Raw genomic sequence first — 25,529 nt, forward strand, 5'->3', positions numbered from 1 at the left:
GTGGAGCAAACAACCCAAGCAAAATCCCAGAAGAAATAAGGCCCAAGATGTGTTAGGAGGAAATAAACAAAGCAGTTTGACTAGATTTGGAGGCTTTTAAGATGTAAACAGGTGGGTTGTCACAGCCATAGAGCACTTGACTACAAAGCACAAAACCCTGAGTTCAAACCCCAGTACCACACACACACACACACACACACACACACACACACACACACCATAAACAGGTGATAGTACTTGGTCCCAAGTTATTAACTTTATAAGACAACTTACATTCTGAGGGCAGTCCTTGCAATATGAATAGTATGAATGATTGGAACTTGGCAATCCATGATCTACAAATTCTTCACTGTTGTCTTCCAATAATGAAATCAGCTCTCTACATCTTTTGGGAAGTATTAAATGGCCTTATTGAACAATAGATAGGTTCTACAATGTCTTTAAAAGTCATACATGGACCCATTTTCTTAACTCTCCCAATATTCAGAAGAAATATAATTACTCTGAAGTAATTAAAAGATCCTGAGCTATTATGTTCATTCTGTATTTGAGGATATTTGTACTTTGGAACCTAGTGGTACTAATTAGAGCCTCTTATTTTGCAATCACTCATAATTTGTTTCTTCCTGAGCTAATCTGGCTCATGAATGTGTGATCAAGCTATACTCAGCTCTTCATTAATGTGTATGCCGACCCCAATTCAAGCACAGCAAGCACTTAATTCTGGCTTTGTTCCTGTCTCCTACCAGAGGTCTAAAATTGCCGTGTTTGAGAAGATGTGGACATATATGAAGTCAGCAGAACCATCAGTTTTTGTTCGGACCACAGAGGAGGGGATGATCCGAGTGAGGAAATCCAAAGGCAAATACGCCTACCTCCTGGAGTCCACCATGAATGAGTACATTGAGCAGCGGAAACCATGTGACACCATGAAAGTGGGAGGTAACTTGGATTCCAAAGGCTATGGCATTGCGACACCCAAGGGGTCCGCCCTGAGGTAAGTAGCCTAGATCTGCTTCTTTCGTACTCCCTCTGCCCTCCCTATCTCAGGAATGAAGCTGTTTGGTCTGCCACATGGCTCCATGCACAATGCAAGCTGCCACTCAAGCTCTTCTTCACCACCTGTGGGCCTGGAAGATTCCAGCCACCTGAGATCTTCAGCCCTGAGGTTGGAAATTGACCTGGGGACCTCAGCTTGCTGTGACTGTCACTGCCATGTGTTTTTTCCCATGCCTCATCCTACCCTTCATCCTCTGAGTGTGTTAAACATCGATGAACCTTATGTTTTGGTACTGTGATCTGTTACACCCCATCCCTTACCAGACATCCCTGCATCCAAGTAGACCATGAACAGGGTTCTCCAGCAACCTGGATCCTTTGACAGGAGATGGTTTGTAATATTTGTCTCAAAAGAAACATAAATACATTGTCCAAATGAGAAATCAAGCAGTTTGAATCTTGAGACTCACTCAAATTGAAATAGCACCTAACGAATACCAGCAAATTAATAACAGCATGTGCTCCTACTTACACATTGGTTTCTTTAGCATGACCCAGGTAGTTTAGCAAAAAGGCAAAGTGGCTTTTATTTTCATGTAAAGAAGTTCTGCTAGTCATTCTAAATAACTAAGGAAGAATCCTGGAGACTTGGAGTCAGGCAAACTAGGTTTAATTCTGGAATTTGCTACTATGTTTCAGAAGGTAGAACATTTCATCTCCTGACCCTAAATTCCCTCACCTGTATAGAGAAGATAATTAACCTAGCCCTTCCTAGGTCCAAAGTGATTATGCGTTCAAATGGGATACTCTACAGAGAAGATAACTGAAAGTATAGTGTGAAGTCACCTGTGAGAAATTACATCAACTGCAGAAGGATTAAATCCATTTGAGGGAAAGGTAGCATTCCAGGAAGACTAAAGATAAAGAGTAGCTCCACATCAGGGTCACTTCTGCCTCACTTTGTTTGTTCATTTCAATAATATTGAGCCCATAATTATTCTAGGAACCAGAATAGTAGCTGGAGCTACAGTTTTGAATAAGACATAGTCCCTTGTCCCCATGGAACTACATTATTGCAGGACAGACAGACATTAAATAGATTATCATTTTTTAATGTTTAATGACAGTTATTACAGATACTAGGATAGTCTATAAAAGGGGCCCTAGAGGACATCTATTTCCAGCAATATGGTAGAACAAAATTCTACATATGCTAGATAAGATATAACAAATAGCCTTTTAAATGCAAGTTAGAAAATCTCTAGGGCCAGAAGGAAAAAATAAATCAAAACCAGAATGAAACACATAAGCTAATTATTCTGGGACTGCCTTAAGCAGGGCAAAGTTATAAATTATGTGACAATCTACATGTGCAGAATCAGCAGTACAAATGAAGACATGAAAGTAATCAAAAACATTTTTAAAAGAAAAAACCATCATTAAAGATCAGATACATCTGATAAAGTTTGAATTAAGAATTTATGGAAATAAAAATATATTTCTTAATTGACACAAACTCTCAGTGGAAGTGTTAAACAGAAAATTAGAAAAATCAAAAAGAGAATTAAGGTTCTTGGGAAAAATCAGAGAAAAGCTTTCATGATATCACACAGGGAGAAGAAAAAATATATAAGAAAGAAGTTAAGAAACATGGAAGAGAAAAACAATCAACGTGTTAGAGGTTCCAAGTAGAGTAGAGGCAATATTTTGAAGGAATTTTTCAAGAACTTATAGAAAACATAAATCCTCAGATTTGAAAATTGAATTTTGGTCAGGAAAAATGGATGAAAATCACCAGCTTATTCAGTAGAAACTGAAGAACAATCAAGACAAAGGGAAAATCCCAAGTACATTCAAATGAAAAGGCCAAATAGGATCTGTAGGATGGGTGGAAGATTTCTCCAAGGGTGCTTTTTTCAAAATGTAGTCTGACATTCATAGGAGAGGAAGGGGAGCAAAAGAGTAGTCCAGGCAGAGAGGACAGCATGCTCAAAGACACTAAAGCAAGAAATCATGGCACAATGATGAGCTAAAAAGAAGCTAAATGTTACTACAATACAGGTAATAAGAAGGAGAAAGGTTAAACTGAGATTGGTAATGGAGTAGGGAAAGATTTTGTTAAAGACTTTTGTCCTTACTCAGACAATTAAAATGATTAAAGAATTTTAAGTAATTATTTGAAAATTAGAGAAATAAAGATATCTGCAGCTATGTAGAAGTACCTGAATATGACCTAATGAAGAGAAATGAAATGGTCTGGTGTTTATCAATCAGGTATTTTTGCCTGGAAGAACTTTTAAGACTCTTTGTACAAGTTTGGGCAAAGGGTAAAGGAGATCCAGCCAATAGTATCTGTCAAGGAAGTGATTGTGTCTCAGCAACTCATAGAACATCATTCTAGACAGAGCCAAGCACAGAATAAATTCGTAAAGGTCTAGGAAAATCAATGGTACTGCAGTATTAAAATTGTTGTAGGTTTTATGAGTCAGGGACATGATTGGAACTAAATACTTGCTTGTAAAATTAAGAAAACTAGACACAGAGAAGTGATATAACTTGTCCAGTCAACAGAGTACTTCTGCCACCCCGTCCCCTACACAGGTGCTTGTAAGAAGGTGACAACTGAGAAATGTTGACTGACATGAACCTAAAACTCAGGTTTTCTACACTCAAATATGTAAGAGCCATCAGCTGAGTGCCTAAGTGCCACAGGCCATGGTGCTTGCATTATCTCCTATCATCAACACTATCCCTATGCACTATCCTCATTTTACACATGAGGAATCAGAGGAACAGATTCAAGTTTCCTGACCGGATTGACATAGCTAATAAGGTAGGCACCAGATTTTGAGGCCAGGCAGTCTGATCAGAGCCCAGGACTATAGCTCACTCTAACACTGTACTGGGCTTTATGATCCACGGCACACTAAAGGCAGGACCCTGGGCTCAGGCCAGGTTCTCTGTACCTGTTCTCATTGGCCAAATAAACCATCAACTGAGGAATAAAAGAAGACTGTTGGAGCCATTTACTCACTACTCTAAAGGCAAAAGGCAATAACAGACACTTACTTTAAGGTATCAAGCACCACTCCTTTGAGTAGTAACACAGCTTTTATAGGTTTTTCCATGCTCAAATATTCTTTCTGGGCTAGATGCTAAAATTAATTCAACTCTGCACTTTATTTAAAGCATTATTTCTTTTGCTTACATCTCTGTAAAAGACATAGCAAGCCATATATTGTTTTTTTGAGAATGAGAGAACAAGAGATAGGGAAAGAAAAATGAAAAGGGACATCTTTCAGTTACAGATCAGGGATAGCTAATCTGCAAGTCAATAATAAACAAGTGATAGCCACTCATTTCCCTCCCTCTCAAAGTGCTGCTTCTCTCCAGCGACACACTTAGTAATAGCCATGACTGAAGAACAGTGGAGTAACCTCTCTTGCTCTCTTCTACCTCTGCTTCACAAACCCCAAATGGTACCATTTCACCAAGATATGGTAAAATACCAAAGTCGTGGCAGACCAAATGTCACAGACACACGTGCCTGCTTCAGCCATTTTACACACACACATTTGATTCTAGAAAGCTATTCCGCATGACAGAGGTAGAGAATCGGGAGAAGCGTGAATAAGCAACCTGTTTTCCTTTGGACTCATTGCAAAGAGCTTGGCAATGATCCAGCAGAGGAAATCAGTTTGTCTTTACATTATTTTAAATCATACACAATACTTTTTAATAGACTGTTCTACCATTCAAAAGGCTGAAAACAATTTAGAAAGTATTTATGCTACAGAATGTGCTTCAGTATGCCCCTGGCATTGTTATACACTTCTCTTCTACTCCATAAAAGGTGGGGCCTCCATGATTAATGCCTAAATTTGCATCAGAAAAAAAAAACCTTCCTGGCTGGCTTCCTCCACCACTTCCTCTATGTAAAGTGAGACCTCACCACACCTGTGGGCCTTCCTTCCTTCTGGTCTGCTCCAGGTTCCTCCAAGGCGGATAATTCAGCTCTATCTCAGAAGATTAGTAAACTGATGCCTAAGGTCCAAATGTTCCTCTGAAATGTGCCAGGTTTACTTGGCAGAAACCAGACCATAGTCCCCACAGAGCGTTAAAAGGCTCTGTTAGTGACAGGATGGTTTTTTGTCTCTTCTGCTCTGGAAAAAAAAATACTCTGATGAAGTAAGGTGGTTCGATGCATGATTTTCCATTTGGACAGGTGGTGTTTCTTTGAAACAGATGCTGTTTGTTGGCTGTCACTGCATGTTTGGGGTTGGGTGAGGGACTGAGTTATTTTTCAGAAGCCCTAAGGTTGTGGATAAAGACCTACATGGCCAATACCAGTCACTAGGGAAAGGCAATTGGTAAATCCACTAATTATGACCTATTGACCCTTTCGTTGCTAACTAAATGTATCTGTTCTTCTAAACTGAAGTCTCTTTTATTATGATTAATACTCCCTCCAATTAGAGAGGATATGTTCAGATTGCCTAAGTAAGGGTGCATGTCCCATGTTTTACCAACCTAAGAAAAAATCCACACCAGATTTGCCTCAGTTAATGTCAGCTAATAACTCTCCTTCCTAAGTCATCTCATAGGAGTCTAATGGATTTACTAAGAGTTATACCCTAGTTAGGACATTGGCCAAAGACTGGTCTTTAACTGTGACTATGGTTACATGGAGTCTTGTCGTGTTTCTGTGATTATGACATGTATGTTGACTGTCGTGAGTCTCATCCATGCTAGATGTATGGGCCAATGGGACCAGAGCATAGTGTAGCTTCCCCCTGTGCCTCAGGAAGGTCTGAGACCCTCTCCATATGTTTTCCATTCAACTTTACAGATTTGCTTCTGAATACCTCCCCCACACAAAGTACTGTGCGTAACCCAGTGGTGGAGTGTGGAAAGAGATATAAACCCAGCCTCTACATGATGCATAACCCAATGCAGCTCATAAGCAGAATTATGTGGATACTTGTTATTTTACCAGTGCCATAGAAAGTCAGAAACACTGAAAAGGAGAAGAGTCGACTTTTAAATGGGAGGATTTGCCCAGGTTTTGTTGCAAAGGTAATATGTGAGACAGGCCTATGGTAGATGGAAGTGAGGATGGGGAATGGAATAGGCAAATGCAGAAGTGGAAAAACATGGGGCTTGTTTCCAGGAATAGCAAGGGGTCCGTGCTAACTAAAGAAGACATTAGTAAGTAGGAACGATTAGTAGTGGCCATATAGTGAAGGATCTCAAATGCCTCTCTATTTTTGGATTGATGTCAATAGAGGCCATGGACAGCCATTGACAGGAAGAAACTATCATGAGACAGGGTTCAAAATATTATCTGGGAGTGGTTTGTATGTGGATCAGACAGAGGAGGACCATGGGCAAGAAGATCATTTAGAAAGCCATTGTGGTTGTCTTAAAAGGAGATAATGAACATGGTCATTGAGTTATAATGGAATGGGGGAGAAATGGTGGCATCTACATCCATCACCAGTCATACCTTTTATTTTAAAACTGGGGAGTTTGGTAGAGGTCTGTTTATATAAGCTTTTGGAGGCTGTTATGCTCTTGACTAAAAACTTACCAGATAGCAACTGATAATGGCAAGGACAGAAAAGGGAAGACAATGGGGTTTACTTCCAATTCAGGATAATTTTGCCACCTCAACATTACCTCTATAATGCCTAGAAGGTTATTTTTTAAAAATTGCTGGGAAGGATGCAGGCTTCCTGGCACACCAGCAAGAATGATAGAAACTGCCAGTCAACTTTCCCCACTTCCTGCTGCATCAACTGTATCTTGCCTATATCTGCTTTTTCTTTCTAAACATAACTCGTCAACATTTTTCTCTCACTGGCATTCCCATGAATGTACTTTTCTCCCTTCGTGCATCCCTATGCAGGAAAATATCTACCAAAAACTGTTCATCTGTATTGGCATCTGGCTAAAGAAAGTAGGGAGGGAAAGACTGTGACTTGGAAAGAAGTATCACAAGATTTATGTGTTGAGGGTTTTTACTTTCCGGGACTGAGGATCTCTGAGTTATCCCCTATACATGCACACACACACACACACACACACACACACACCACTCACACTCACATGGGGACCATACAACATTATTGTACATTCAAGTTGGCTCTGTGGGCCTTCTCTGGACATCTTTTCTTGTCGAACTCTGATCTAAATGCTACAGGAGGCCAAAGAGAGTTCTCTTCTTTTAGAGAATCACACTGATCTAGAAAATAATTGGGAAACCAATAAATAAGTGCTGTTCTGTGTGCTGTTGAATGTATTGCTCTAAAGAATCATCCCCCAACTTCAGTGTGTATCAAAATCACCTAAGGAAGCTGGTTAAACATGTCCCTTCCTAGACTCTGGTTCCTGAGATTTCCTTTAATGACCTGATTCTGCAGGATCAGGATGGATCCAGTAATGTGAAATTTGAACATGTCCCCAAGCAGCTCTGCTCTGGGTAGATAACAGTCCACTTGGGAAAGAGGGCTAGAAAATTTAAGGAAGAAAGAGATGGGTAGGTGGTCAGAGGAGACAGAGCAGAAAAGGTATGGGGAAACTGCATAGAACGGTGTCAAATGACTGCAGTTCAGGAGCTTCACCAGCAGTCTGATCTTGTTGGGTAAGGCACTATAACTTTATAAGTCTGTTTTCCTATCTGTAAAATCAGAATAGTAATAATTCTGTGAAATTGCTTTGACAATTTGATAAAATAGCATAAAGTGCCTGTCACAGAGTATACACATTAATGTTCATTTTTCTATCCATGAGACATACCAGAAAGTCATATTGAGTCAAATAACTTATTTTTTTCCTTCTTTGTAAAACAAATTGTGTTCATCAGAAATCCATGAACTCCCCTACTCTCACCCTTACCTCCTGCACACACTGGCCACATTAGATATAAATTCTCTCTCTCTCTCTCTCTCTCTCTCTCTCTCCCTCCCTCTGAAAACAACTTGTGGTACTCCCTCACAGAGAACATGCTAAAAAATAATATTTCTTTTCCTCCCTCCTCCCTCTTCACAAGTAGCAACAATAGGATAGTACAGGTGCAAGGCCTGCTGCTAAGGACAGACACAGTATGTCCCAGGAAAATGATAGTCCCTTTCAATTGGTCCTTGCCTCCTGATGGGTAGCCAGGGATACTTGTTGTCATGGTAACCCCATGAACTCAGTGACCCAGGTCAGGCCTGATCAGAGACAAAGCCCTCTGAGCAGAGAGAATGGATTCACTGCCCTTTTCAGAAGGAGAGAAATGAAGAGAGGGAGGGAATGGGGGGATAAAGAAAAAAAAAGAGGGAAGTTGGAACACAAGGACAAAGGAAACGAGGAAGGCAGAGAGAGAGAGAGAGAGAGAGTGTGTGTGTGTGTATGTGTGGGTGTGTGTGTGTAGAATAGAGACTGGAGGTTTTGCCAAAGGAGAACTGCATCAATACAGAAGCTTTCTCAGGTCAGGACATGCAGGATGGACTACAAAGAGCACCAAGAAAGCTTCTGAGGAGACTGGTAGAGTAGCCCAGTGCAAAAGTCTAGGCCAAGAGGCAGCAAGAGCTCGACTTATCATTTTAGTGGTAGTGATGATAAGATTTATTATTAAAATGTATCAATCATTGGCCATTCCAGGCACTGCTAAATAGTCATTATCTTATTTAAATAGCAACAATATGGAGATCATTGTTTTCATCTTCATCATATGATTTAGAAAACTGAGGCATAAAGAGGTTACAAAAATTGCCCAAGATGGCCTGAGCTACATATTCAACTCAGCCAGCTTGATCCCAGAATTTCTTCTCAACCCTAGGTGACCTTATATCTCAAGGACATAAGGAGGGCAAGTATGAGGAAGAAATGATTATCCAGAAGCTAAAGATCATTAACTATCCACCTACACACTCATATACACACACACTTAAATCTACCCAGCCAATATGAAAATAGAAAAAATGAGATTCTACAAAAGGAAATGGCTTGCTGTCTGCTCTGCCTGAATTCCCTAGGGAATCCTTGTCTCCATTCTGCACTGCTTGCATTTGTGGGGCACAAGTATCCTCTGCAGAATTGGAGCCATACCAGAGGTTAGTATGTTGCTCTATACCTATAAATGGAAAATGGTAAATCAATGTGTATTAAGGTTTCCCAGCTTGCCTATGACAGATTGGACCAAAAGATTTTTATGCTTTCCAAAACTTTCCAATTGTTTTTATTTCTTTCAACAATGCAAAGCAGATCATTTTGATCTAATTATACCATATGTGGGGTGGGGGATGGGAAAAGGAAGATTTACATCCATTTCACACCTTCTGTGTGCTAGCCAAAGCATTCAGCATCCTATGGATGTTCAAGCATTAATCTTCCTCTCACCTTTTGCTTTAGATGTTACCATATCCCTTTCACAGGTTAGAACCCAAGATTCAGAGAGATGATACCCAGATTCTCAAAATGATTTGTGGAGGAGCTTATGTACCAACCATGGCTCTGAAAAACCCTCATTTTTCTATACTCCCAACACTGTGCTAATGGAGGCACCCATCACTGCCTCTGCCCTTTCTAAGGCATTATCCTTAAAGCATCCACAAAAACATGGGAGACATGAGATGCCAGCTGGCCTTCACAGCCCAAGCACTCCCTCCTGAATCTCTAGGTAGGCTAGAGCTCCAGTGCTGACTTCTGTCACATAATCCTAGTGAAATCACAAAGACAAGCATGTATTTGCTCTTGTTAGAGCTCCATTTTTATCATGCCTGGCTGAGAAGTTCATAAAGGTAAAGCAACACATTAAAGAGAGAGAAAGGAGGAAGGTGGCATGCATGAGGTGGCAAAGATGGTTCCAGGGAGATGAACAACACGGGAAATGAATGGCCTTTACTTAGGTGAGAACAGCACCGTGCGGGCTGTGATTTGCCTGCCAAAGCACTGCTTTCTCCTGCTGATACACAAATTGTATGTTGCTTTCTTTTAAGAGGCTGCTTCTGTCAAAAATAGCATCTCCTTTTTTTCACCCTCCCTCTCATCAGCAACTTTATTTCAGACTCACTTCTTTTTTGCCTTTTCTAAAAAGGCAGCTGCTATAATACAAAGGCAGACCAGGAGGGAAGAAGGATTTGTTACCCTTTGGCTCTGCCACTGGGGCTCGTGGGTTTGGAAAACAAATGTGCTTTGGTGTTACTCAACCCTAACTTCAACTTCTGCCCTCCACATTTACAACACTTGTGATCTTGGGAAAGTGGCAAGCAATGTGATGAACCATCAACTGATGGTTAGAGTCCCAAAGTCACACTGAGAATGAATTCCAGGTCTGCCGGTTAATAGCAAAAATTACTTGGAAAAATACTTCACCTCTCCAAGCCTAACTTTCCCCAAATATAAAAACTGGAGATTACACTAATATTTATTTCAATGGTTGTTAAGTAATTAAATAAGACAATACAAAGTACTTAGCACAATACCTGGCACATAATAAAGTGATTAAGAAAGGTTATAACCTTCTTTATTTAATATCTCCAAAGCTTAGTTTTCTCATCTTCCACATGAGATCTTGCTCTAAGTTTGTCTTAGGAATTAAATGAATCACTGATGAACTCTATGAGAGTTTATGGTGCAAGAAGAATCTTTTCTCAGTACTGGGGATTAAACCCAGAACCTCTACTGCTTGAGCCATGTCCCTAGCCCTAGCAGGAAGATTTCTTGAATATGAATCTCTTTTCTCCTCTTCTCCACTCACTTCTCCTTTTCCTTTCTATTTCCTCTCAGCACTTGCCATCTATACCGTTTGGGGAGGAGGAGTTCTGACCCACATTAGAGATGATTATTGTCTCTGGGACAGATCACGCTCAAGTTCTTTCCATTGTAATAAGATGGAAATTTCAAGATACGGAGGGAGAGAGAGATTGAGAGAGAGAGAGAGAGATTCAAATGGGCAGTTTAATCCCCTTTTCACTCAGTGCACCAATGATGCTTAATTAATAGCCATACAGCATCCATCCACAAGCCTGGAGGAAGAAAGTGCTAATATCTAAGCAAAGCCTGGTTTCTGAGTACAGACAGGAAGATATGGATGAAAGGTAGCCCTGAGTTGAGCCCCTGGAAGGAATTCTGGGCCATCTGTTCTAGTAACAGTTTATAAATGGCCCAATGGCCTGAGATCATGGATCAATAATTATATCTAATCCACCTTTTCCAGAAGGAAAAGGGACAGAGATTCAGATGAAACCCTTACCAAAGTGTTCTAACAAGGTGGATGTGGGAAGCCCAGAGAGTCCTTAAGCAAAAGAAAGCCAGGCAAGGAAATTTACATACATTATTCATCCTTTCTCAGTACAAACATCTAGCAGAAAAAGAACCTAATGACCTCTTAATCACATTCTCTATTACCATTTCTCCTTTGGAGAAATTTTTTAAAAAGAAAAATCCATAGCACAAGTCAAGCCAGCCTTTTTTGTGGCCCACAAACACTACAGATTTTTCCCATTTCTATTCCTTTGCATCCTTCCCCCTACCACCTATATTTACGGATATAGTTCAGTGAAACAAGAAGCCAACTGTCCCAGAGAACCTGTGAGAGCATTTAACACACAGAAAATCCTAGTGATTGCTTGTCACATGTCATCATGTAGATGCTAACTTTATAAACACATTACCAAATCATTTGCTGCATCTGCTCTAATTCATGAGAAGCAGGAAATACTAGTCAACTATATAAACTATATAACATAAATTAAACCAACTGACTTTCAACCCATGGGTCTCTTTGGTCATTACTAGTTAACATTCTAAAGGCAGCAAATGAAAGGACATAACTATGATCCTGTGGTTTAATTCTACCAACATTTCAAGTATATTTTCCCTAAACGCTAAAGGAAGTACTCTTAAAGAAAGCAAAGATGAGTAAGTTATGACATTGGCACTCCCAAGATTCATCATCTAAAACAGGGACTGGCAACCCCAAATGGTCCCAGGAGCCAGATTTAAAAAAAAAGAAAATGAGTGAACAGAATCCCAAGGGCCAGATTTAAAAAATGAGTGAACAGGATAAGGACAAGCCCTATGTGTTTTCCTCATCTTTAATAGAGTCATGAGTATAGACAACACTTCTCTGCTCCAAGAAACAAAACACAGTGTGCAATCACTATGATAAACAATAATCATAATTAATAATTACTGAGCACTTGTTTCCTATGATAAGCAGTCCCTAAATCCTCATATACCTTCCCTAATTTATGTAATCCTCACAAGCATGAAGAAGGTACTATTAAGAATCTCATTTTATAGATAATGAATTGGTGGCACAGATAGGTTAAGTAAATGACAGAGCTAGAATTTGAATCTGGGTTCAACATCTATGCACTTATCCATTACACTATGCTATAAGTAGATGCAGTCATAGAGGTCCAGGGAGATCACACAAATGACAAGGATTTGCACCTTGTCTAGAGGGGATGGCCTCCTATTAGTTCCAGTCTAATACTGACATGGTATGTTGGTAGACCTCATTTTTCAAAGGAATCAGAAATCACAGTTTTCTGTGAACTATCCAAAATTTTAAATTTTTTAATAGTAATCACATTTTAGAGAGAAGAAAGGAGAGAAGACAATAGCAAGGGAGAAAGAAAGGGTCATAAAAATTAATATAGGAATGAACAAATAAGGCAGAGTGGGAAAGCAATGCATATGGTGGTCAGTATCTTGCCCATCCCTACAGTGGGAACTCTAAGAAAGCTTTCAGGAAGAGGCAGTTGTCTTGAACAGTTCCTTAGCCAGTGGGGAGAAAATCTATAGGCAAGACAGACAAAAGTACTATGAGCAAATAGGACAGGAAAAAAGAGGAAGTATTCATGCATCGTTTTTTGATTTTTGTTACTGCTGTTTTCAGTAACACTTGCTTAAATGAAATCTCTCATGGAATTCTATTATAGACACAGATACAAGTGGGACTGCCCAAACAAGAGATGAGGGACTATGGATGGTAGTAGAAGGGGCAAGAGGAAGGGCGTAAGAGCTAGAGACACAGTGTCAGGCTGTAGTGGGAGGCCTGAGAGATCAGAATTTTCTACTCTTCTTCAGGAGTCTTTATCACTGGAAGAGATAATTCCCCAGCCTTATGCCTTGTGTATTTTAAAGCTCATAAGAAAATAATGCTCCTGCTTTCCTGCCCATCATCCCATTCATACTGACAACTGCGTTTCCGTGGCTAGTCTTTACAATTGGCTCATCTTTCCTTCTTTTCATTGAACCATTGGTGAATGAAATGAGAATTTCATTTCATTTCATTTCCCACTCCCTCTCTTAATTGTGAAGAGATCTCCCTCATTCCCTCTGTTATCTTTTGTCAAGCATCTCGAACTCATCTGACACATACCTGTGTGCCTACTGCTGCTAACAAATGGTTCTGCATTACAAGACCAGATGTGGTTTACTGTGAGCTGCAGAGGAGCTGTTGATAACTGGCCTCTCATAATATGGGGCAAGCTGGGAATCAGATGTGCCTTAGCAATGCTTTCTTTCTATAGACTACTTACTAAGGGAACCATACTTCATGTCTCCAATCCAGGTCCCTGAGCTATATTATCTGATCTTAGCATAGAACTCTAAAGAAAGTTATGGGGCCAGCAATATGTATTCACACATGTAAAGCTAGGGTGCAGTTTCTGAAGATTTAACCAACTCCTGTGGTAGATCTCAGGAATTTAAAACTACTCCTTCATTCAACAAACATCTATCAAGCAGTTACTATGTTGGTTATGGTGTGGCGTGTTGGGTTCCTGCCAATATAGAGCTCTCAAACTAATCAAAGGAGTGGATATGAGTAACTGAGTGATACATTTGCTGTTACAGGGCATGCAAGCATGGTAGGATTGGAAAACAAGGCTTCATCCACTCTGCCTGGGTTCACTGTGAGAGGATTTGCAGAGACCATATATGTTAGAAGCCTGTGAGATGAATAGACCCACAAAGTAGCAAAGTGGGCTAGGTAGACCATGTACCAACACATAAGGCAGATTTTATGGTGCTTCCAACCTAGCCACCTACATGTGCCCAGAATTAGTCTCAAGTCACTTTCTATCTGTGACCTCATTTGACCTTGCACTACAAGGAGCTGGGGCAGAAGCATGTAATTATTCCCATTCTACAAATAGTCAGAGTGACCAACTGTCCTGGTGTGCTTAGAATTGAAGGAATTTCCAGGATATGGAACTTCTGGTGTTAAAAACCAAGAAAGTGTTAGACAAACCACAATGACCTAGTTGCCCTAGTGACAGCTACTTGATGGATCATAGAACATGAGAAATCACTAAGAATCAAATCTTCACATCCTTTCTTCTACCCAGGAAAGAGAGATTAAGGAATGCTCTCTGTATGATTTTGCCTTTCTTAAAGCCAGTTTCTTTGTGTTTTTGTAGAGTCAGAAATCCAAGGTAAAGCCTGTGTCTTCTGGCTGATTCACTGATCACAGATTGTCTGTTCCCTGAGTGTGCTCAAGAGGGAGCACCACCTAGAATGGTCACAGGGGGAGATAACTGATCCTATCTATCTACATTCCTTAGGGAGACCTGGGGATGTCTGCATTTTAATTGAGGCTCCTGGTACAGCCCCACTAACTCTGTTTCCTTCTGTTTGGTCATTGTTTAGCCTCTCTCACTTTATTTACCACCCTAAGCCACGAGATCAGCAGAATCCTATTGACCTTCAGCTTGATACCCAGTTAACTGCTTCTTAGTCACTTTACTTTCAATGATCCATTCAGCCAATAATGTAAAGTGAACTAAAGATGGAAGGGGACATTGAGACCATTGTCCAAAAGGGAAACGATTAAGACAGTGCTGTCCAGGACCCAGCCCCCCCAACGCCTGGTCCTTTCCTGTACTCAACGCCCTTCCCTCAGCTATGACAGTATGGATAAGCTTTGGTTCTTGCTGATGCTCAGGTCCCCACTACCAGCAAAATAACCATGGTTGGCCTTGGCAAAGAAGCAGAAAATCTCACCGCAATAACCTTTCTCCTCAGCAGAAGTGATTTAATCACCCTCCATGACCCTGAGTCAGAGGAACTACTGAAGCCTGCTCAGCTCAGGAAAAGTGTAAAGGGAGAAAGGAAGATCCTGGGCCTCTGAACTTTCAGTCTCTGGGGAAGGAAGAATTAGAAGAACCAAGCTCACTTGTGCATTGACCTTCAGCCCAGTGCAAGGAAATTCTCACCCTCAGTAGCTCCTCTCCTAAATGTTTTAAAGTCTCACTTATCGATAACTATTCACCCCCTTCTTGAAGTAGATGGATAGTCTTTTGATATTTCAGGCCCTAGAAGTCTAGTGGTTCCCAGGCTACAACACCATGTACCAGTACAGAATTAAAAAAAAAAAAATAGATGGGGTGCCAAGGAAAGACATTGAAAGAAATGAAAAAAAAGTTACCATCTTTTATAAATATCACTTAATAAGAGATGGAATATGTTAACATTTAAAAAAAGAAAGAAGGAAATGGAAATATATGTCTGCTCCATCACAAATTACCCCAGCTCGTTGGAACAGTCTTTTGGAGTCCATGAATCAAATCTCAACTTTTCATCTGGTTAATGAATTCATTCCATGTTATTATTGACAATCATCCCACCAACAGTGTCCCACCAAATCACTATCTTTCAAGTAACAGTTGCCAACAGATCTCTAACATGCCAGTGATGCCCTTCATATTAAGCAATAATCTGTGCCTCTATGGCCTTTCTCTCTGATCTAATTCTGCCCTCTGGCATGTCATAGGATAAACTCAATTTTTCTTCTAATGACCACCAACCCCAGATTTCCATGTGAGCCCTGTTTTTACTAAAGTGACTTGCTATCTCAATCATCCCTGAATCTAGGGTTAAAATTTCAATCTAGATTATTCTCTCCCTATTCCTCTCATAGAAGCCATTATATTTTTCAGTTAATTGATATATATTTATTTATAACTAACTATCATTTTCCCTCTGTGGTAAAGATGGGCTGCCTGTCTGAGGCTGGCCTTCCCTTGCAAAGAAGAATAAGGAGGGGGAGAAGGAGGGAAAGAAGAAGGGAGAGGAAGAGGAGGAAGAAGAGGAAGAAGCAGAGGTATGGGTAAAGGGTTGACTTCTCAGCATAAGCATTTGAGGATACTCATAATTTGGATTGTCAGATGTTTTAACCTCATCTCCCAAAAGCTCCCCCTCATCATGACCACATACTCCAGGCTCTGGATTTCTGCTCTTATTTTGCCCTGGTCACGGAACACTCTCTGCAGGTTTCCTAACTCCTACCCATTCTTAGAATTAACCTCCCTCTTTTTTGGGTTCTTCCATAGTCTTTTATTTTAAAACTTGATAGTCTTTTTTTTTTTTTATAGTGCTGGGGTTTGAACTCAGGGCCTGATGCTTGCTAGGCAGGCACTTTACCATTTGAGCCACTCCACCAGCTAAAATCCAATAGTTTTTCATGAACTTTTGAGAAACTCTTCTGCCTCCTAGATTGTATGTTCCTTAAAGAGTGAGTTTTATAATGGTTTATAATTTATTCAGCTCTTCATTCTTCCTAAGTACCTAGCCAGCACTTGACACTTAACTGGTCCTCATAAATATTTTGGGGAGTTGACCTGAAGGCACCAACTCTTTACTTCAAAGATCTTATATAATCAAATTGAAGACTAAGACTAAAATGCACAAAGTAGTAGTAGGCAGTGCAATGAATTGACTGCTAAGTGCCAGGAAAGTTTAAAGGAAAGATCAACAAGAAATCAAATGTTCAAGTACAAAGAAGACATGGGGAGAGCCAGTAGGTCATAGGAGAGAAGTTGGGGAGAACAGCAAGAAGCAAGTAATGGAAGCCAGCAGAGGCACACTGGTTGGAGGGAAGGAGGAGGCCTAGCAGCCTGGTGTGATTAAAATTCAAACTTCCTTTGGGGGAGCATGTCACTGCAAACTGGATGGGACTCCAAGGGTCATTTCACCCAATACTCTCAAGAGTCTTGAATTCAAGGTTTTGGAGACAAGAATGGAAAAGTGGATAATTGAAGCCCAGCATCCTGTCCTTAGCATTTCATAAGTTGAGACTTAATTACAACTATTGAAATACTTCTCTTGCCTGCTTTTTCAAGTCTTAATTTTCCTGTAAGCTTTTTCAGAGGACAAGGTCAGACACCTTGAACATTAATGTGTATGAGGACATCCTGGAAACTGTCTTTGCAGAGCTCCCAGCTCTCCACCCTTAAGACTTCCAAAGATAATTCAGTGATTCAAGGACCACCTAGACCCATCAGCTCCTGAGATTGAAGATCCGGGGTCAGCTATTTGAGGGCACCCTGTTCTCATTGGCCCTCTTGGGGAACAAATGCCATGTATGTCACCATGTTGGTGACTACCAGCTGGCCTCATCATCTCCCTTTATGCCAAACATCTGTCTGAACCTGAGCAGTTCAGATGCCTCTAATTTTGCCTCACTAGAACTATGCCTGGTTCCTTTTAGTTTGTTTTTTATTTTTGCTTTATGTTTACTTTACTTCGGGCCAAGCACAGGACTTGGCAAAGGAAAAGTTCCACTAGGGGTTTGTTTAATTATACAAGCAATTATTATAACCATTAGTATTTGAGCCCTTTATATAATTCACTGTGATGATCCTTGCAGATCAGTTATATTATTCAAATTATAGACTCTTGAGTTTAGATCGCGAGACTGACCCTCTCCTTCAATCTGCAGGTTCATATCTTCCAGGATGATTGATATCATCACTTGGTTATCTCCTAAGCATCTTAAACTTAACCCATCCAAAGCTGATCTCTTGAGTTTCTCCCAACTCATCTCTTTTAGTCTCTTTCAGGTTGACAAATGATTCCACCACTTACCACATTCTCAAGACAGAAATCAACTCAAATCTCTTCATTGCTTCCTCCCCCATAACCAATCCAAAACCCCCATCTCAATATATATTCCAGCACATAATCAACTCTTGCCAGGGCCCCTCCAGCAGTCTTCTAACTGGCCTCCACTCATCCCAGTTCAGTCCTTTCTCCTTAATAAGTGAGCTAATTAAATTTCTTTTAAAAACTACCTTTCACTCCTGGATCAGACCTTCCAATCTCAAAATAAAACTCTGAACACTTGCCATGTTGTGCAAAGTCCAAAGTCCCTGCCAGCTTCTCCCATCTCATCCTCATGGGGCTCCAACAGCCTTCTTAAACCTGAAATGTAGTCTCCTATCACTCAAACTTCTCCTCTTTTCCAAATTTGGCTCCCTCTGTCTCAGCTTAAATGTCATCTCCTTAGATTCTCCTTCCTTAACTACCTCTGCATCCTTGGTCATCTCTCCCTGATTCCTTCACAGAACTTAGCATTTCTATTCACTATCTATTTCTCCAGTTAGACTGTGAGTTTCACAAGGGCAAGGACCATGTCTGTCTTACACATTACTGTGTGCTTAGGAGCTGTCATGGTGCTAGCACATAGTAGTCATTCCTCAGCCTTCTTAATTATTAGAGTGAGTTTATGGCCAAGTATTATAGTCTCCTATCCAAAGTAAAGTCCCTTCTGTAAAAATCCTGATAGATAACCATCTGGTCTCTCACTGAATTGCCTCCATCTCAAGGGGTCTCTCTGAAAGTAGCCAATTCCATTTTTCCTTGGTTCTATTTGTCAGTTCTTCTTCATATTAAATCAAAATGAGCCCCCATAACTTTTGCCTATTCGTATAGAAGGCAAAAGTACAGTATAAATTTGCTCTGAATTTTATGTAGGTCCTTCAGGATATTTGAAGGCAGTTCTAATACTTGCCCCAAATCATACCTCCTTCAACATTACTCCATGGTTCTAAGTCTGTACACATCATTATGGTTATTCTCTTGTAATATCCCAATATGTCAATATTCCTTAAATTTGTTGTCTAGTACTGAACACAGTACTGAAAAGGAGATGGGATAAATGGGAGGAAGAAGATAATCACCTCCCTTTGTGTGATGCTAATGTCTCTTTTTATATTATATTCATATAAAATTATCAACATCACACTGAATCTAAAACCACTTCCTAGTCATTTTCACTTAGAGTTTCTTTAAAGTATATAAAACTAATCTTAAGTAACAACAATCTATGAAGAATACCTAATTAATGGACAACTGACTTCCACTTTCAGGAAAAAGCAGAAAATACAAGAAATAAAGTCATCTCAGGGATTTTTTTTTTTTGTCTCTAAAATCATTTTCAGGTAAAATCAGGGATCAATCCATATATCATGGCATCTTTTGCTATTCTATACTTTGAATCCTAGATAAATTAGAGCTAATGAATATTTGTTGATTTTCTATTATGGGATCAGGATAAATTGTGGTCTCTATTTTACAAATGAGAAGCTGAGGCTTGGGGAAGTTCATTGGCTTGCCCAATGACAACGATAAGTGGTAGGGCTCAGGTCTCTGACTCCAGTTCAAGTGTTAGGTCTATGACAATGACAGTGATGTTATTATCATTTATTACTACTACTAATTAAATTATTTACACAAAACAGCTCATTAATAGTCCATGGTACATCTGTTGTACTATTTGAGAGGTGAAGACGTTGAGGCTCAGATGGCTGATATGATTAGTCCAGGACAGTTATAGCTAGTCAGAATGGGAATTGCCCAGGACCAGGGATCCACATTTAGCAGAGCTACCCCAGAGATGATTCCTGAGGGTGAATGAAGAATCTGAGACTGACACAGGCTGGAAGTAGTTTATAGGAACACTCATCTAGAATACCCAGATATTCTCTGAAGACTTTTTACTCTTTGAGGTTCAATCTATTCTGTTTTAATTGTTTTAATAAAAATTTCCAGCCTTTGAACTAGGGGTATAGCTCAATGGTAGAGCACTTGCCTAGAATGCATGAGGCTATATGTTTGATCCCCACCACTGAAGAAAAGACCAGTCTCTTATCTTTCATTACTTATGTTTTACTAAAAAGATAAAATTCCTGACTATCACAATTGGTGTTACATAAGTACTCATACAGTATTCCTCCCTCATAATTTAGCACCAGTAAAATGGGTAATTTTTAAAATGGAAAGATAGTTGCACTTTGCAAACCACTTGTAACCTAAGTTTAAAGTTATTCTGTCAAATCTATTCTGAATAATAATACTTATAACATTAGTCATGTACCACCAGAGTCAGTCCTCTTGGGCTCATCAAGGTGAACATCACACATGAACCCATTTGGAGGGACACCTAGTGAACTCCACTTGAACCTTGTGGAAGAGAACAAAACACTCCATGTTGATTCTTTTTATTATTTTTAATTACCATATATTAATAATATTAAGAATGGTTCATTATAATAATTTCATGAATATATACATTGTACTTTGAATAAGTTCATCCCTTCCATTATATACCCTTCCCCTCTCCCCCTTTTCATACAGTGTTCAATAGGTTTGATTTCGCTGTCCTCCTATGTATACGTTTTGCACTTCCATCTACCTTATCCTTCAGTATCCTTTCATTTCCCCTCCCTGCCACTGAATCACTGACTCCCCCTCCCAGACAGTCCCCCTTTTTCATTCACATTTCATCATTATCATCATCACCATCATTTTAGGTCTAGAGTCCACAAATGAGCAAAATATGCAATATTAGCTTTTTGAGCTTGGCTTATCTTGCTTAACATAATGATCTCCAGTTCCATCCATCTTCCTGAAAATGACAGAATTTCACTTTTCTTTATGTCTAAGTAATATTCCATAATTAGATATATACATACACATAGATTTGTGTGTGTGTATATATACATGTCATATTTTCTTTATTCATTCATTGGTTGTTGGGCACCTTGACTGATTCCACAGTTTTGCTATTGCAATAAACATGGGTATTCAGGTGTCTTTCTTATGTGTTGATTTGCATTCACTGAGATATATGTCCTACAGTGGTATAGCAGGGTCATAAGGGAAGTTTATTTTTAGCTTTTGGGTGAACCTCCATACTGACAGCCATACTAGTTTATATTCCCGTCAACAATGTATAAGGGTTCCTTTATCCCTGCATCCTCACCAGCACTTCTGGTTGTTTTCTTGATGATGGCAATTCTGACAGGGGTGAGATGGATTGATTTATGCATATTGAGCCATCCTTACACACCTGGAATGAAACCAACATGATTATGGTGTATGATCTTCTTAAGGTATTATTAAATTTGGTTCACAAGTATTTTGAGAATTTTTGCATCTATGTTCACTAAAGAGATTACTCTATAATTCTTTTTTGTGGTGTTCTTGTCCAGTGTTGGATGACTTTAATACTGGCTTCAAAGAATGCATTTGGCATCATTCCTTCCTTGTCTATTTCATTGAAAAGCTTGAGGTGTTGATGCTCTTCTTTAAAAGTCTGGTAGAATTTGGCAGTGAATCGTTTGGGTTCTGGGCTTTACTTTGTTGGGAGACTCTTTATCATGCAATCTCATTGCTTGTTGTAGATCTATTTAAGTGGTTTATATCCCCCTGGTTCATTTTGGTAGGTCAAATGAATTTAGAAATTTATTCAGTTCAGATTTTCCAGTTTATTTGAATATAGGTTTTCAAAGTATTCCCTCTTGATCATGTGGATTTCTTTGGTATCTGTTCTAATATCCCTTTTATTCATCTCTAATTTTATTAATTTGGGTCTTTCCCTCCTCCTTTTGGTCATTTTGGCTAAGGGTTTATCAATCTTATTTATCTTTTCAAAGAACCAATTTTTTTGTTTCATTGATTTTCTGCATATTTTTTAGTCTCCATATTATTAATTTCTTCCCTAATCTTTATTATTTCTTTTCATCTGCTAGTTTTGGATTTGAATTAGGCTATTTACTTGAGATCTCTCTCTCTCTCTCTCTCTCTCTCTCTCTCTCTCTCTCTCTCTCTCTCTGTCTCGATGCAGACATTCATAGCTATAAACTTTCCTCTTAGCACTGCCTTTGCTGTATCCTATGGGTTATGGTAGATTGCGTTTTCATTTTTTATTGCTGTCTAGGAACTTTTTAACTTTCTCCCTTATTTCTTCAGTGACCCACTGGTGATTCAACAATGTATCATTCAATCTCTATATGTTTGAATTTTTTCTGTAATTTCTTTTCTATTGAGTTCTAATGGTATTTCATTGTGGTCTGATAGGATACAGGGAATTATTTCAATTTTCTATGTTTACTAATTCTTGCTTTATGACTTAAAATATTATATATTTGAGAGAAAGTTCCATGGACAGCAGTCCACACTGACTCTTAAGGATTTTATCCTTCGTAACAATAGTGAAAATACAAAACCAGACCTTAGATGTGGCCAACTGAAAGACATTTATTTTTCTTGCACAGAATTTTCTAAATCCTGAGCATGGACCAGTCACTGCTTGCCCAAGAAAAGTTATCACTAGCATGAAGTGGAATAAGGAAAATAAGAGCAATGTTTCTAAATTCATTCAACCTGAAAGACTTCACTTTATTCTGAAGTGTTGTTCTTATTTCTTTGAGTGAGTGTCCTTACTTCTATTAAAGAAAAATGCCAATAGACGATAGTTCTTCTCTTTAAATAGTTTTGCTTAACAAAATTAGTATTTAATTCACATCTATGTTGGTTCTCAAACCCACATTTCATCATTTTTTTCTTCATCCATGAACTCTATATGTCTGAAAAACTATTGCTCAATGATAGCCTCTGCTATCCACAAGCCTACGTTTTCCAAGATTTGTGTGGGGGGGGGAGGTTAATGTAACATTTTTCAAAGGAATATTTTAAAATCAAATTCATAGCTCTAACTCTTGTTCTAGATATGTTGAATATAACCATTTCTTGATTTCTCTATCATTACCAAGTATCAATAACATTGTGTTAGAACCCAATGAATCTTCTGGAATGCACAAATAATAAGGCTGTTGGCCAGAGCCAGAATAGCCTCAAACTATCACCTCTTCAGCTTGGTCATTTTTTTCTCAAGAAGGAAAAAATGATAGAAAAGAGGAAGAAAGGAATAAGAGAGGAAGGAAGAAAATAAATAAGGAAGGAAGGGAGGCAGTTTTAGGAGGAAAAGGAGGAAGAAACAAAGACAACACTTGCTTGACCCCTTCTGTGTTATCTAGTTGTTTATTAGCATCTTATGAAATGGCCTACACTGAGGCTTTTCTTATTGCTGCCTTTTCTCTGCTCAGGCATGGAGAATGGAAATTCATGGATGTTACAATTCTGTGCAAAGCAAAAGTTTTATAAAGGACTGATTGGGATGGAGAGGACTAAGTGAATCTAGGAAGGGATTACACAGCAACCTATCTCTGGAAGGCCATATAGCACAGTGGTTATGTGTGTGGCTTTATTCACACAGAGACAGGTCAGAACCTTAGGCAAGTTATGCAGTTGTTTGTAGAATGCAAAGAGTTAAAATATGACATCCAAATTGGGGTGTTGGTATTAAGAACAGTAAAGCAGGTAAAGAGCTTAGTACAATGCCTGGCCCACAATATATACCTCATAAAATAAGTGTTAACTTCAATGATCCCAATGACCTTGTGCACTTGCTTTGCTTACCTGCTGGTCCTTTTCTGTTATGTTCCAGATAGCTAAGTTTACCAAATAGATGATACTGCATTTAATTTCAGCCATTCATTTGTTTATTCATTCATCTGGAAAAACATGAAAAGTATTTCTCAAACTCCTATACTACGTAGTGCACCCTATAATAAATGTTGAGGAAAAGGGTCTAAAAAATATAGAAAAAATCTTCTCTACTCTGGGAACTAGCAGTGCATTTGAAGTGATTTGGCCAACAGACCAATCAGCTAGCACAACATGACAGCAAAAGGGATCACAGTCAAGTACAAAGAATCTCCCAGGAAGAGGAACAATTTCAGACAGTCCCTGTTCAACCCAGTTGTGAGGCCATGAGCCCAGCAACACAGGACACAAACTCCTCCTGTGCTGTGTCTGGTGGGGCTCTTCCCATAAGAAATATTCACTTTCCCTAAACACTTCTTCACACTCTTGACCCTAGACTAGATTCTGTGCCTGAGAAGAACAAACAACAAAGTTCCTATTTTTAAAGGTAGAAAAGCAATCACATAGTTCACAGCAAAAATGATAATGAAGAACTTGGTTGCCCTAAGTTCTTTACTCCCTTTTTGAGTCACTCCAGTACTTCCCCCTACTGTGCCCAGTTCCCTTTTGTCCCTGCACTGACGCTGCCCCATTTGAGTTTTTCTACCTGCCTTAAAATGGAAAAGTAGAGGAGGAAGGAAAAGAAAAAGACACAAAATCTAAGCAATGTCTGCCTATTGCAGGATGGAACCTCCCTCAGGAAAAATCCCAGGGTTAGCAATGTCCTTTGTGTGGTTGTTCAAACCCAGAGACCTTGTTTATTTTTTTTTCTTTTGAGATTGGGCCTGATGAGGGAGTTGGCCTAGTCTATAAATGTGTCTAAAAGACTAAAGAGTGCATTTCTATGAGCTGTTAATGGAAATTGTTTTCCCAGCTTGAAATTGCCACATTTAAGCTCCCAATGTAGGGTAAGTGAAATCATAAATATGAACTCCTTTTCAAGCAGCAAACCAGCATTTGGAGTCTCTGCTTTGCCTGTGGGGATCCATATGCCACAGTCTAGTTAGCTGCCCAGCGACTGACAAGCATAAATAAAAGGTAATGGTCGTAGTAAACAGAGCTCCTGTGAGTCAGAAGTGTTTCCTAGGGAGAGATCAACATGCTTCTCGTCGGGGGAGAAGCAGGGGCTTTTGGACAAATTTGGTAGAGTCACCAAATAGCCAAAGTTCTGCTCTTTCAAAAACAAACAAATAACAAAGGCAATGAAAATAAAAATGTCCGCAGTCAACAGTGGGGTAGAATGGGAGAATCTGAAAGTTCATAATAGTAAAAGGATCAGGGCAAGAGACCATGGGGTCAAGGCTGGATATGATGGCCCTCACTACCTACTCTTGACACAGCTCCTCCAAATCACTCTCCTTCATCCCATTATTGCTTCATAGTAGTCTGCTTCTGGCTAAGTTAAATAAAAACTGAGCCTACATTTAAGGTGACACAATTGTTAGAGAAATTTTTAGGAAAAAGTAGATAGATGGAAGATGAAAAGGTCTAAAGAAATAGATTTGGTACTTAAAGGGGCAGGGGGCAGACCCAGTAAACCACATGGGTCCAGTCATTTGCTCATGCACCAATGGGACCGGTACCTGTCTCAGTAGGCAGATAGGAGCTGTCAGTATGGAAATTGAGGTAGACTCCCTTGGCCCCTACAGATGGCTCTGGATATGTCAAATGTACATGGTTGTCATCATGTGACCAGAAACCCCTGCCTTAGGATCTGATGAACACTAACCTGACTTCCTAGAGCAGGTGTCTGTGGTCTCCAAAGCTGTCAACTGTCAAGCATGGTAATTCCAACTGAATTACTTCTAACCCTCCTTGCCTTTGTCTTAACCCTGAGTAGTGGTCACATAAATGAAGTCAGATTGTCCTGAATGCCTCAGGAAAGACTCAACCATGGCCTTCTGATGAATCTGTTTTTTTCT

General features: G+C 39.5%; 1 protein-coding gene and 1 long non-coding RNA gene across 11 annotated transcripts in view; one reads left to right on the forward strand and one right to left on the reverse strand.

The window, feature by feature from the left end:
* The window catches only part of Gria1 (glutamate ionotropic receptor AMPA type subunit 1), a 348,064-nt gene that overhangs the window by 295,906 nt on the left and 26,629 nt on the right, over positions 1-25,529 (forward strand). For 4 of the 8 annotated variants that reach the window (XM_074057054.1, XM_074057051.1, XM_074057056.1 and 1 more), the window contains 2 exons: positions 750-942; positions 1,051-1,168. In XM_074057054.1, coding sequence (XP_073913155.1) covers positions 750-942; positions 1,051-1,168 — 311 coding nt within the window. Of the gene's footprint in view, positions 1-749; positions 998-1,050; positions 1,169-25,529 lie in introns of all 8 variants that reach the window. The other 4 variants (XR_012442449.1, XM_074057055.1, XM_074057053.1 and 1 more) reach the window with 1 other exon arrangement.
* The window catches only part of LOC141417837 (uncharacterized), a 71,376-nt gene that overhangs the window by 30,377 nt on the left and 15,470 nt on the right, over positions 1-25,529 (reverse strand). Inside the window, exon 1 of one of the 3 annotated variants that reach the window (XR_012442451.1) lies at positions 23,542-23,801. The exons of the other annotated variants lie outside the window; for them this stretch is intronic. This is a non-coding gene — a long non-coding RNA (uncharacterized lncRNA). Of the gene's footprint in view, positions 1-23,541; positions 23,802-25,529 lie in introns of those variants that run through there. 3 annotated transcript variants of the gene reach the window in all.

The sequence above is a fragment of the Castor canadensis genome, chromosome 16 (genome assembly GCF_047511655.1).
Source record: "Castor canadensis chromosome 16, mCasCan1.hap1v2, whole genome shotgun sequence".
NCBI lineage: Eukaryota > Metazoa > Chordata > Mammalia > Rodentia > Castoridae > Castor > Castor canadensis.